Raw genomic sequence first — 14,541 nt, forward strand, 5'->3', positions numbered from 1 at the left:
AACTTAATTGGAAAAAGTGTTCCAACTCTTGTTTGGCAGGTGAGTTTATATGAATGCAAGTTGCGTGTGTGGATGGGGGGTGGGGGAAGACAGATACACAGAATGGGGGAGAGAGAACACTCACACAGCGTGTCACTGCGTACTTGTACTAAAGGGAGAGCGCCACAGAAGTAGCATTGCAGGGAAGATTAGAAGAGCACTTTGCTTCTAAAATAAAATCATTCCTTAATTAAAAGAGAAGGGGTTAGCAGACTTAGGGCTTATCAGTTTTTAAAGTATGAATATGTGCTTGCTATTCCCTCTAACTATGACAAGTTTAGATGGATGGCTATGAAAAAGAAAAGAAAGTATGACAATCATTAGGATTACAGGTAAGACAAGAGGAAATCCAAAGTACAGACACAAGAACACAGAAAAATTTTAAGAGAGTACAGATGTCATGACATTTATTAAAAGGCATGCTACAATGCTATACTTGTTAGGAAAAGAGATTAGAGATATCAAGTAATAGTCAGCAAATATACAAACTGAATGAAAATGGAATATATTGTAGAGTACAGAAGCTTGAATTAACCATGCACTACGCATTTAGAAAATATGTTTTTTAATATTTTATCTTCTCTTTGCATTTATAACATAATTCACTTAAACAATCACAGAATCCTTTTCTTCCAACGCCACAAACTGTGTTACAAATGAAAGCTGGTACTGCTGCTTATCAAAATATACAAGACAATTGATGTTTTATATAAAACCACTTTATATGTTAACTTGTTCCCAAAAACCTTTTTTTTTTTCTTTTTTGGCCTGGTTAAAAAAAATGTTGTTACAAATATTTACAGCATCTTCTTCTTTTAGATGAACATTCTTATAAACTGAAGAAGGGAATTTTATGAACAGACCACATAAAACACAAGACAATGTCAGAGGCTCCTAGCTGTGCTATTTTTTTTTTCTTAAATACAGTACTGAAAATGCCCATCAAACCCTTGTCATCCTAAATCCACTCTGTTCACATTTATACTCCCATTTTCTCTAAGTAGTCTATTCACCAATAGGAAATAGAAAGTAAAGGCCGCTTTGCACTGGGTCTTCTTTCAGAAAGGAGCTTGGGAAAAAATGCTTAACGAGAGGAGTTAAAACCAGAACAGTAAGTCTTTGGTCAGAGCAATGAGGTGACATTTTGATGCAAAACTTTGCTTGGTCAGCAATCCATAATTAGTACTTTCTGGATGTGGGATGAATTTTTAAAAGATCTGGGTAACAATGGTAAGGGGAAAAAAGGCCAGAGCATTTTTTTTAAATGACATCAAAAATATCTATTTAAATATTTGTTAATACAACTACTACATAGATTCAAAAACTGAAAACAACACAACAAAATCTGTTTACAGTGCTGACTTAAGCTTGCTATAAGCAGCTTTCAATCATGACTATTATCACCAAGGTCACTGGACCAGACAAATATCCCTGTTCTCTGGAACATATGCCTCAGGTTACAAAAACTAAAACGACTACCACAAAGATGTAGAGCAGCTCATTCTTGGACCTGCACAATGCTATAGAATGAATATTATGTGATAAAGGCAAAAGTGTAACTGAGACTTCATTTATACAGTTACAGTTCTTTGCTTGTATGAATAGTCTGTGGGATAACATTCTTTTAAAACGATATAGTACATATTTCCTGAAAACCAGAATACTGATACTACCTTAGTCTCAAATAGGAAGAAAAGGTCAATTAAGACTACTGAAGAAGGCACATAAACTTTGGTCCTGTTTTGTTTTCCTCCCTCTATAAAACCCCCCAAATGTTTTAGTAATTTTCTACTTTTTAAACCATTCATAACTGTTAAAATTTGCTGTGAAAAAAGACTGCAAATAGTCTTACAGATAACTCTTCTGAAGGACAGCTGAGTTCTATTTTCTTTAAAGGAAAACTTCTGTGCAACCTAAATTGTATTTCTTTTAGCACAATAGTAGAATATTTTAAGTCTGGCAGTTTTATTCTTGTTAACAACTGATCAAGACAAAGGAAAGGCTAAGAAAAATGCTTTTACGCATAGTCATGCTGTCTTTTTGGTTTTAAAAATAGCAGTACACATTAGGTTTTCGAAAAGATAGACTGCAGCTTGGCAAACTTCAGTTTTTAAGTGAATCACTGGGGGGGGAAAACACATACTTTTGAGTTTGTCCAAAAATATTTAGTGGGAACAGAAGTTATATGATAATACATTCACAATATAAATTTCATTGCCTAATGACATGGAAGTTTTGAAAAGTTTGTATGAAGATGAACAAAGACATTTATTAGTTAACTTTTTATCCTCTGAAACAGAACCAAGGATAACCATCCTAGGTGCAGACAAAAAAGGCATTGCTCCCATAAGGAATTAAGCAGGCAGAAATTGTCTCTCTAAATATTGTGAGATCTGCAACTTTTAATAACAGAGTCAGAAATATTAGTAAAAATAACTGATTACAATATCTAGTCTTAAAGAATTTATGGCATTATGCAGGAGCTACTGGGAATTCTGATACTCTGCAGTAAAGTTATCGATTAAGAAAAAAAAGTTATTGATTAAGATACTGGGTCATTTTTCTATTTGTACCTCACACAAAACACATTCTATTGTTATGCAAGTTATTTAAATCCCAAAGTAAAACTTTTTGGCATAAACTGCTACTGCTGAATGTGTACTGCTATTTTTTGAAGACCTGAATATATATACTTTGTGTAAAAGTCAAGACACTTCAAAAAAGTGATACAATACTCCTTAAAATAAAGTAAACTTAAAAATAGGATACTATGACAGCTCAACAGCAAAATTAAACATTGTTCAGAAGATATTGAATAAATGCATGCCAAAACAAAAGTATAAAGATCTAGTTTTTCCACTACCCTGATATTTTTAAATCTTTCTACAGAAACTATGCCAAAACAAATACTGTAGACCTCTATAATTCAAACAGCAAATAACCCAATATGGACAATATCCATGCACTACAGCTAATTTCAGACACAAATTGATGATTTCAAGCATACTATTTTAGATAAGAATATCTCACTTTTCCAAATCTTAATTTGATTTTGTCAATAAATTAAAATGTATGTACTGTGCATATGTATGTACAACATTAGAAGAGTGCATGTATGTATATATACTTATCTACACACACACACACACACACACACACTCTCTCTCTCTCTCTCCCTGAAAAGGTTTCAAATGTTCTCAGATTTAAAGGCCATTCCCTACTTCAAAATTACATTCAATGCTATTATGATCTCCCTTCTGCTACATTGACACTGAATGTTATGAAAATCATCAATTGAAATCACACAGTAATTCCTAACTCAAAGCAAACAAAACAATCCAACTTAATGTATCACTGACAATTATAATAGTGCCTATAGGCTAGGATAAAAGAATCAAATTTTGGGAGATTTCTAAAAAAAAAAAAAAAAAAAAAATTTTTTTTTTTTTTTGGTTTTCTTCCTCCTCCCCTTACTCAAGTGTTTCAGTAAAATCACATTAAGTGAAAAAATAAAAACTATATAAATGATTACCTATCTATTCAGTCAATGCTAAAATGGATTCATCTGAAAGGTTTCAATTTAGTGTCCTCCTTCTTATCCTATCTACAAACTATATCTGCTGCTCAGTATTGAGTAAATTCTGCTTTTTAATAACCTATTGTATCTTCTGTAGTCTCCAACTTTTTATAAAAATCTTCCAACGTTCAAATTAATGGCTGGAACATAGCAAAGAGATTGAGATATTCTTTTTAAAGGTGAGATGAGCTACTCTGAGAATCTGAAACGTGTAAAAGGGATGGACAAAAGTGACCCCTTTGACAAATTCTTTAAAAAATCTGCTCAACCATTGAAAAAAATAATTAACAAATGCAAAGTTTCTCATTAAAAAGAAATAATTTTACATTATAGAATCACTGAAGCAACATTAAAACGTATTCTCACACTCAGACATAGAGAGGGACAGAGTATGAAAAAGGACCCCACCTTGTCATACTCCCTGTATGTGAGCACTCAGTAACGAAGTTATATTAACAAATAAAAGTATCTCACTTGAGTATTGAGAAAAATCAAGTAATCCTGAGACAAGTTCTAATGGGTGATAAAGGTTAGACAAGATCCAGAAATTGAGATTGCATCTTATAGTCCCAAACTGGTATGCTTTAACTGTCAATGACTGCAGGACCGCTATTGGTCACAACATGAAGAGGCCGACAGGTGTGCACGGAGTTATTCCCCAAATCATTCACCCTCCCCCACCCCATCTCTGCACCAAAGCACCAAAAATTTGAATAAAAACTATTACTTATTGAAAACCACTTAAAATTGCAATGAAAAAACTTTAAAATCCTTACCAAAACAGGGAAAGAAAAAACAAAATGCTTACCAAGCCCACAATATAGCTTTCAAAATACTTAGATAAAATTCTAACCTATTGTATCATAAGCACATAATAAGGCACATAATAAGAAATTAAGTAAATACACAGTAATTCTGAATAGGTATTAGAGATTATAGTGGTACAAAAAACCCTTGAGATTATTTTTTTCTAAAAGAAGACCTTACCAAAAATAACTTTTAAAAAATCTGTCAAACCATATGATAGACCTGAATATTTTCCTTAAGACTGTAAACTTTTTTTCTGAAAACAATTATAAAAAAGTAGTTTATAAGTAAGATTATTTTTCTTTTTAAATTTCCAAGATCATATTACTCAGCAAATAGTGTCATTTTGAAATTGAAACCATGATGTTTACTAATAAAATTAATAATTATTTTGACACCTCAATAGATCTTGGATTCCATTTAATTTCTTTGGGGACAATTGAGACACTTCATTTCTCCAAATACTCTTAAAAAATTAAAGGTACATATTATTCAAAGGAGTGTCTTATAGTGAAAAAAAGAAACCATTGAAGGAAAACATGCATGTTTATAAATTTTCTTCCAATTCAACCCAATTTGTTTATATATAATACCTATCAATATATGCCAAATAATCAATATAATTTATAAGTGAACATAATTTCCTACAGGGGTTGAACTTCTAAACCATAAAGTTAAAAATCTGGTTATAGGTAATTTTAAAAGTCTAGATGTTTAAATTTTTCCAAAGTACAAAGGATTTTAGAAATGTTGTATAAGGCTGATCTGGACCCAAACTAAAAGTCTGTCCTCTTGAAATCCAATTTAATATAGGGAATTAAATTATTGAAAAAAAATTCTTTTCCTGATTTTTTTTTCCTGAAGGTTATTTTCATAGAAACTATGGTACAAAGGAAAAACAAACCTTTGATCACATACTGGCAAGGGGAAAAAATGGAAAAAAAGAACATCCCTTGATTTTCTGAATATACTTGAATATCAAACCAGAGTTACTTTTGTGAAAGAGGCAGAATTGGTCTTGAGCTGCTTCAGTCTATGTCTGAAGGTTTTACTGAAATTATGGTCCAGTCTTAGGAGAAAAATTCACAGAAAAAAATCAGATTGTAGATTTTGAGAAGGAAACTCTGAGGTGGTGATTTTCTCCAAGGTCATGGTTATGAAGCTCAATGAGGGCCTGGATTGCTTCTTCCACAGAACCCAACTGAATGAGTGCCATTTTGCGATCTTTCCTGAAAATAATATAAGAAATAAAAAGTATTCAGAATTAATTTTGCCTGTAATTCTCCCCAACCCTATAAGACTTCATTGAATTCTCTTAAAAATTTGCATACCACATTAAATAATGTCAATGTATTTCTTGAAAGCATGGACTTACTGAAAGAATTTAAAAGCCTTCACTGAACATCCCGCTTCTGTGAAAAGGTTCTTCAGATCATCCACTGTTACAGAAGGGCTGTGAAAACATCACAGTGTCAACTATCTTAGCCCCAATTCTCACATGAACCAACGATTAACTGTTAAAACTATCAAATCTCCAGAGTATTTCACATTTCAAAGACAATAAGGTCATACATGAAGACATGATTTGGAAGGAAGTGCCCTGAAAGATGTTCAAGGTTCACACATATTTGTCCTCAAACAATGTAATTTGGTCTCAAATCTTCTGCATAAGATATGAGCAGGTATATAAAGAGCAAGAAAATCCATCTGTATTTCCCATGCCACTAGCTTCAGTAATTAACTCTGGCATTTCCAAAGCTACTTCTATTTTTTTTTTTTTAAAGATTTTATTTATTCATGAGAGACACACAGAGAGAGGCAGAGACACGGGCAGAGGGAGAAGCAGGCTCCATGTGGGGAGCCCGATGTGGGACTCAATCCCAGGACTCTGGGATTACGCCCTGAGCCAAAGGCAGATACTTAACTGCTGAGCCACCCAGGCATCCCTAAAATTACTTCTAATATTACCAAAGTCACTTCCCAGTTCTGACTTGTTGGTTGGCTATTGACCAGAGTTCCACATTTTCAATGGCATTTAGGGTAATCCCGAATACACATATGTGGGAGCCAGACTCTAAGATGGCCCCCTATTATTCAGCCCCTTAGATACATACTCCTCTCTCATAATGAAGAAATGTCCTCTGTAACCTTTAGGGTATACTATAGAAATGATACGTTTGACTTCTAAGGCTGAGAGACATTGCAATTCCTACTCTGCCCTCTCTTCAGTCATTAGCTTTGGAAGAAACCAGCTACTATTTCACAAGGATGATCAAGTAGCCATATGGCAAAAACTCTGTGGCAAGGAACTGAGGCTGCCTGTCAGCAACTAGGCACATAAATAAGTTAACTATTTGAAAGTGGGTCCTCTCGCCCCAGTTAAGTCTTCAAACTTATAAGAGACTCTGAGTCAAAACCAGCCAGTAACAGTACGAGATAATAAGCATTTACGGGCAGCTGGGGTGGCTCACCAGTTTAGCCCTGCCTTCATCCCAGGGCCTGATCCTGGAGACCCAGGATCGAGTCCCACGTCAGGCTCCCTGGGTGGAGCCTGCTTCTCCCTCTGCCTGTGTCTCTGACTCTTTCTCTGTGTCTCTCATGAATAAATAAAATCTTAAAAAAAAAAAAAAAAGCATTTACTATTTTGTTAAGCTGTTAAGTTTCAGGGTGATCTATTATGTAGCAGGAGATAACTAATACAGTGGCCTATCAGATAAGAGTCAACTGACTAAATTATCCTAACATAGCAGTTGTCCTATTTCACTCATTTCTTATGAGATAATTTAATTGCCATAATGTCTTAAGAAGACTGTATTTCATCTCATGATGGCTAGAAAGGATGGTGTAGAGGAACAATGACTGGATCTGCAGGGAGACAGATCTGTGTTCACATTCCATTTCTCATTCATTGATATATGACTCTGAGTAAGGTACTTAACCTGAGACTCTCAGTTTCACTGATAAAGGATACTAATGACTTTACTTCAAAGGTTACTACACATGAATTAGAGACAGAAAAATGGTTACCAAGGATTTCAAGAATTAGAACAAGGATTGCATGATACTTTTTACAAAGGGTCGCAGCACAGTAAATAACTTAAGCTCTGATGGTCACAGTGTCTGTTTCAACTATTCAGCTTTGCTGTTGTAGCTCAAAAGCAGCCAGACACTATATAAATGAATAAGTGTAGCTGTGTTCCATGAAACTACTAATAGAAGGTGAAATTTGTATTTTATATCGTTTTCCTCAAATCACCAAATACTTCTTTTGCTTTTCTCCCCCTTGACCATTTAAAAATGTAAAAATCAATTTTAGCTCACAGGCCATACAAAAACAGATGGATTTGGCTCATGGGCTATTGTTTGTCAATCCCTGAGTTAGAAGATGATTCAAGAACAAGTCTACTACAACACTGCTTAACACAGAGTGGTCACAATAAAGTAATTTTTAGCTTTTAAGTAATTAACATATATATATGGCTTTGCAGCTTGTAAAGACTAGAGAATTCATTTTTACCATATTTTGAGATACAAAGTATTTGTTTTTGCTATGTTGGTTAATTCTTCTATATAAAGGGATGAACAAGTATGTACCAATGGAATATTTTTGCACAAACTTCTATTTCAAAAAGATTAGCTAGGTGCTAATCCCTATATGGAAAGAAATTATTACCTTTCACTTTTGGAGTGTATGCTAGAGACACAACCTTAAGACATGATGGCAAATAAATTATCTCACAAGAAATTAGTGACTAGGACAACTGCTACATGAGAATAATTTTCTCTCTCTCTCAAACCATAATTAATCATCTAAATAAATAATAAATAATTAGGTACATACGGGATGTTGGAAAGATGCAGAGTAGCTGATGGTGGAAAGATATTCTGGAAGTTTTTAGAGCCAGGTTTTTTAAAGCGATGCAAAGGACTATTGCTAAAATCCTTAGTCAGGCCTTGATCTTCTTGTCCCTCTCGAGGAAGCTGAACTGCCTGATGTTTGGACAGTGTAGCACGAAGTACTTTTCCATAAAGTCTCTGACCACTCAGGTGGTTCATTGCTGGCACATAGGAAGAAAATAAGAAAAGTTGAAGTATTAAGAGAGAGTTACTGTAAAATCTGTCTAAATTATCACAAATTCCTTTTGTTTAGTCATTTTAATTATATTGTCAGTTCTGAGGGTTAAAATAGTTTTAAATCCAAAAACTCCTACAAACAGAAATATATTAAATGACTTTACTGGACTATAATGAAAGAGAGATAATCTTAAACAAAAAAATAACTATCTTCTTAGAGTGTTAGAAAGTTCCAGAGAGCATGGAACATAACAAGTGCTTAGGAAATGGTTATTGAATAAAGGTAGTTGGTTTAATTTTAAGTGACACATTTTTTCCCCTTTTTAAGCCCCCAATAAGGGGCTTGAACTCACAACCTTAAGATCAAGAGTTGCATGTTCTACTAACAAAGCCAGCCAGGTGCCCCTTGGCAACACATTTTTTTTAATTAAAAAATCTGAGTAGTAATATTTTTAATAGCCACTGAAACAATGAGCAATAGGTCATAGAATGCCATTTTCTTGTACCATCATTATGAAGTTTGCCCAAACTTTTAAGACATGAAATAGTTCTGGAAAACTTAATTTGGAAGAAAAGCAAATAAAACAATTAAATGAAACAAAACAAGTCACATTAATTTGTTTATATTTAATGGAAAAACACTAGTTAAAGCTCTTAAACATTAACAATATGTTCAAATAGATGAATGAACTTCAGACTTCAGAGTAATAAATATTTTAAAATCTTAAACTATAAGCGGGTCCAAATAATGAAAAATTTGCATAAGGAGGTACTCTTCAGTAAAATTATATTCCTACTACCTATAAATTTATTTTATAGGAAAATTTACACAAAAAAGAGCAGATTATCATTACTGTTATTAATCATTAGTACCTAGCTGAGCTTGATTTGCATCTGCCATCTGAACCAAGGCATTTTCTTTCTTATTAAACATAATCTTCACTCGATGTACATCACCATACACTCCTAATTGAAAAGACAAAACAACTTTATTAAATTAGTATGTCCCAAAGAGATTCATCTCCCCTTCTCCCTCTCTGCTTCCAGTGTTCACTAATTCTGCTAATAAATATTACCATCATCCACATATTTGCTCCAGACACTTAAACATTTATATCCAATCAATCACCAGCACCCACTGATTTTATGACCTGAATTATCTTTTGCATTTGTCTACTTCTTCCCACCCTCATTACCATCAAAGCTGCCATCATCATTTCCTACCTGGACTATCCAAAGAGCATCCTAAATGACCTCAATACAACCAATTTTCTATTCGTGTCTTTACTAAAGTGGATCCCAAATCCCAAAGGACTGGCAAAATGATTCACTGGGGTGTAGGGGGAAAATAATCAAGCTCATATTTATACTGATTTGTTTACATAAGCCAATATGAAAAGCTACATTCTTACTAATTTTTAATATATACATGAAATTATAGGCAGAATTTTCTACCTAGTAAGTAGAAAGAGTATTCTCCTTTTAAAATTCAGTATATCAAAATATTGCAGTTTGTATGCTAGAGGGTTATCACCAATGTAATAAAAATAAGACCCTTAAATAAGTAGCACCACGACCATACTTCGTAATATGATGAAAGAATGACTATGAAAATCTTTAAGGTACATAAAGGAGTACCAGTTATCTTGTGGGCAAGCTCCTAAGAGCAAGTGAACTTTGAGATGAATGGTACTTCTTCTTTTTCTTTTTTTTAAGGATTTTATTTATTTATTCACAAAAGACACAGAGTGAGAGACAGAGGCAGAGACATAGGCAGAGGGAGAAGCAGGCTCCATGCAGGGAGCTCGATGTGGGACTCAATCCTGGATCCTGGGATCACGGCCTGAACCGAAGACAGGCGCCCAACCGCTGAGCCACCCAGGCGTCCCTGAATGGTACTTTTAAAATTTTTAAAAAAAGATAAGTATTTCAAATTTGCTGTCCTTCTCAGAAATGATGAGTGACTAAAATAGATATTCTTTAAAAAAATAACACATACAATTTGTTCTCCAAGCTGAAGGTGATAGATGTAAGAAATTAGCCACTTTTAGAAAGAAATGTACTTCAGCTATTAAAGAGACATGTGAAAACTTATCATTGATACTAATTTTGTTATTGATAATTACATGAATGTGTCATGAAAAAAAACTTTCACAGTAACTCCATATGAGTATGAAGGATCTCTTTGGGGTGACAGAAATGTTCTAAAACTGGACTGGTATAAATGACTGTACAACAATGTAAATTGACTAAAAATCAATGATTTATATACTTAAAGCAGGTAAACTGTATGCTATAAATTATATCTCAAAAAGACTGTTTTAAAAAACCTATTATCCACTCAAAATTTTGAAACAATTTTCTAACCTGTTCAGACTTCCAAATAAAGAGTACCGGTGAGTTTTAACCTCATTTGTTAAAGAAATATTCTAATGCAACAGTTTTTAACATCAACTGGTTTAATGATGAAAAATGGAACTTTTCGGGCAGCCCGGGTGGCTCAGCGGTTTAGCACTGCCTTCAGTCCAGGTGGAGACCCAGGATCGAGTCCCATGTCGGGCTTCCTGCGTGGAGCCTGTTTCTCCCTCTGCCTGTGTCTCTACCTCTCTCTCTCTCTCTGTGTCTCTCATGAATAAATAAATAAAATCTTTAGGAAAAAAGAAAAATGGAACTTTTCTAGATAAAGTACAAAATATTAGTGGATTAGACTGAAAGATTAATATCAGAATTAATTAGGCAAAGTGACAATGAAACATTTCCACTTAAATCACTTATCTTCATGAGCTTTCTTTTTCAGTTATGACAACCATTAAGATCAAGTACTAAAAACTAATATGGAATCAGATCTGGGAATACTAAATCAAAATGGAAAGATTTTTGAAAATAATGAAGCATATTAAATCATAATTCCTACTAAATGTTAAGTAAGTTTTTATGAAAATTTTCATCATTAATAAAAACTTTTACAATGCAGAATATTACTTATTTCACTGCTCTTATATTTGTACATACTATACTGTACATGAGTACAGTAAAAGATGGATAAAGTTTATAAATGATCATATATAAATTAAGGGTATATGCTAAAACAATTTTTTTAACTGAGAGAAGAACAGTATTAGAAGGTCTGGAGACCTTTCAAAACCTGAATCTCATTATTTAAAACCTGAATTTCATCAGGCCTCCTCCCTGCTTAAAACTATTCAATGGTTTCCCACTGTTCCTAGATCAAAAAACAAGCTCCTTAATTTAGTTTACAAACTTTGTTATGACCTTGCCCATATTCATCTGTCCAGCTTCAACATGTTTCTCCCCTACACTTTCACGGGGTGGGGAGAGGCTCAACCACTTCTTCCTTCATTTTCCATGTTCCAAGAATTTTCTTGCCCATTGCTATTATCTGTGAAAGGACATTCGCCCTTCCTTTCTGTCTGGCTAATGCTTACACATTTTTCACAAGTCAGTTTAACTATCATTTCTACTGGTACACCACCTTTGATTCCCTCAGCTAGGTTAGGTTTCCCAGCTCCATGTTCCCATTACAATCTCTCCTTCCCTTTTATAAGACTTTATTTTAACTGTAATAACTTACTAAGTTTTATTTTCTACTCCATCCTCAGTGTCAAACACAGTACTTGGCACATAGAAATAATCGATAAACATTACTGAATGATGAAATATGTTTAACCCACATCAGACATTAAAACAGCAAAGAAGAACTTACCAAATAGGATAAAAAGCCCATGTGGTGTGATAAGCTGTTTGAAAAGGATAATACAAAATATAAGTGTCTAATTTAAGTAAAAATTTAAAATAAATTCATTTGTATATAGCAGTTGACTTTGTTTAAAGCACTGATTTTATGAGATTTTTCTACATATGCTAGTGATGAACTTTAATAAAACTTCTTAAAACAAACATCAACATTTTCATTTGAATACAACTCTAGACCAGAAACTACTATACCTTCTCCTGAAAGACTACAATTAAATAATACTTTTCAACTCACATCAGGATTCAGATTGGTGACAAGCAGAACAGAATTTCCTGGTAAACCACCAGCCCCAGGAATGGCCATCCTTCCAGTGACAGCAGAGGAGGTGATTGTGAGAGGGCCCAGAGCTCCAGGAACAGCTGGGACTGATATTCCTTTTTAAAACATCAAAAGCATTTCATGTACTGGTTATCTGGGGAATTACAACACTGGATATAACTTAAGTAAATAAATGAAGATGAAAGTAAAAATATAGAAGAAAACGTGTCAAAGCTACCATAAGGATATCAAAGGCCAGTTTCCTGCTCTACACAGTTAATCTAGAAGTCAAGTTCCTTATTCTTTGACATCATCATACTCAATACTCTATTATTTCTAACACAGTATTTTGCAGAGCAATGAATTCACTGGTGTTATAGCCGAGGCTTTTGGAAGGTGTATCAACGATAAGTATCCATTTCTTGAGAGAGATATATTCCAGCACATCCCTGTAAGGCAGATGTAATTTTTCATTTGTTTCAAAAAAAAAAAAAAAAAAGCCCTTCAGCAAAAGTTGTATTTGTGACTAGAAGTATTACATGTTCTACAAGTGGACTGTGGCAATGGCTGCACAATTCTGTAAACTTAATAAAAATTACTGAATTGTATACCTAAAACAAGCATGCAGAATATATAACATTCTGTGTAAGAAAAGCATTTTGTAACTTTATAAAGTGTTACATGAATATTATAACCATCAACAATTGATTTAGAGAGTTCAATATTCTTCTGTAGCAAGAATTTTCAGAGCTCTCTATTCTTAGGTATCCCAGAATTATTTCAAGTTCTGTAATACCAGAATACTGACACTACATACTATGCTTAAAACAGTACACTCTTTCGGAAGGTCCCACTATTTATGTTCTGTTTAGTTAAGGTAAAATCTCTAGCTTATGTAAAATGAACCAGCTTCTTAATGATATTTATTGATTCTTTAAGCTCAAAGTTCCTTATAATAGGGTCTAGCCACTTTGCCACAAATCACATAATTAAAAGCAATATAGTTTATTCAGACTAGTCTATCTGATGATCTTGGAAGGTCACTACTACCATCGTCCTGATGAGTTTAAAACTCTGCAGTCTACTTTCTCAGGCTGGATACTTTTCTATGAAATTTATATTTTCTTCATGACACACAGAGAGAGAGAGAGAGAGAGGCAGAGACACAGGCAGAGGGAGAAGCAGGCTCAATGCGGGGAGCCCAACGTGGGACTCGGTCCTGAAGCCAAGGGCAGACGCTTAACTGCTAAGCCACCCAGGCGTCCCGTGAAATTTATTCGATGGCCCTTCATAAGGCCTCTTCCCATGTCCCTCCGATCCAACTCTGTAACTTCTGAATGACTTCAGTAGGTTTATTACGTATCAATAGTACAACTTTGTTACCCTGCGGGGTGTGTAGCACCTGTGTGTATAGGTCTGTGTGTGCACCCATCCCGCTCAGGGGTGCCCTGTGGGTACATTCTTCTCTTACCATCTACAGTGATTTACACATAGTGTGTGACAAAAAGAACTAATATCTAAATGAAAGAAACCATATATCACTACTTCCAAATGTTTATCAGTTAAACTCTGGGGAGTTTCAAACAAACAAAAATTATATATAATGTCTTCATTTTAGTGGAATAGGGAGAATATTCATTTAATTAAACATAGATTTAAAAGGTCGTAAAACCACCAAAAACATAAAACTTTCAATCTTATTACTCTTTCTTTTTTACTGGGGCACCTCGGTGGTTCAGTCAGTTGGGCGTCTGCCTTTGGTTCAAGTCATGGTCTCAACATCCTGGGACTGAGCCCTGAGTCATCCTCTCCATCAAAGAAAGAAGAGTTAAAATTCCCCAAACTGGAGGGACAGAAGATACAGAGTATTGACAGAAAGCAGCTGGGCTGCAATGTGAAATACAGTTACACTCCTGAATCGGTGGAAACGGGAAATGTACTATGTGTAGCAGGCTGCACACCATGTCACTCTTCTAAACACCACCCTCAGTGTTTCTTTAGGCACTAGAGA

At 34.3% G+C, this 14,541-nt stretch overlaps 1 protein-coding gene across 14 annotated transcripts in view; it reads right to left on the reverse strand.

The window, feature by feature from the left end:
- Positions 1-587: 587 nt before the first annotated feature.
- The window catches only part of PTBP3 (polypyrimidine tract binding protein 3), a 152,220-nt gene continuing 138,266 nt past the window's right edge, over positions 588-14,541 (reverse strand). For all 14 annotated transcript variants that reach the window (XM_072842355.1, XM_072842352.1, XM_072842354.1 and 11 more), the window contains 6 exons: positions 12,507-12,646; positions 12,222-12,255; positions 9,371-9,463; positions 8,265-8,481; positions 5,799-5,876; positions 588-5,652 (listed from right to left, as the gene is read on the reverse strand). In XM_072842355.1, the coding sequence (XP_072698456.1) occupies positions 5,520-5,652; positions 5,799-5,876; positions 8,265-8,481; positions 9,371-9,463; positions 12,222-12,255; positions 12,507-12,646 (695 nt within the window). In that variant the 3' untranslated portion in view covers positions 588-5,519. The remainder of the gene's footprint in view (positions 5,653-5,798; positions 5,877-8,264; positions 8,482-9,370; positions 9,464-12,221; positions 12,256-12,506; positions 12,647-14,541) is intronic.

The sequence above is a fragment of the Canis lupus genome, chromosome 10 (assembly GCF_048164855.1).
Source record: "Canis lupus baileyi chromosome 10, mCanLup2.hap1, whole genome shotgun sequence".
NCBI lineage: Eukaryota > Metazoa > Chordata > Mammalia > Carnivora > Canidae > Canis > Canis lupus.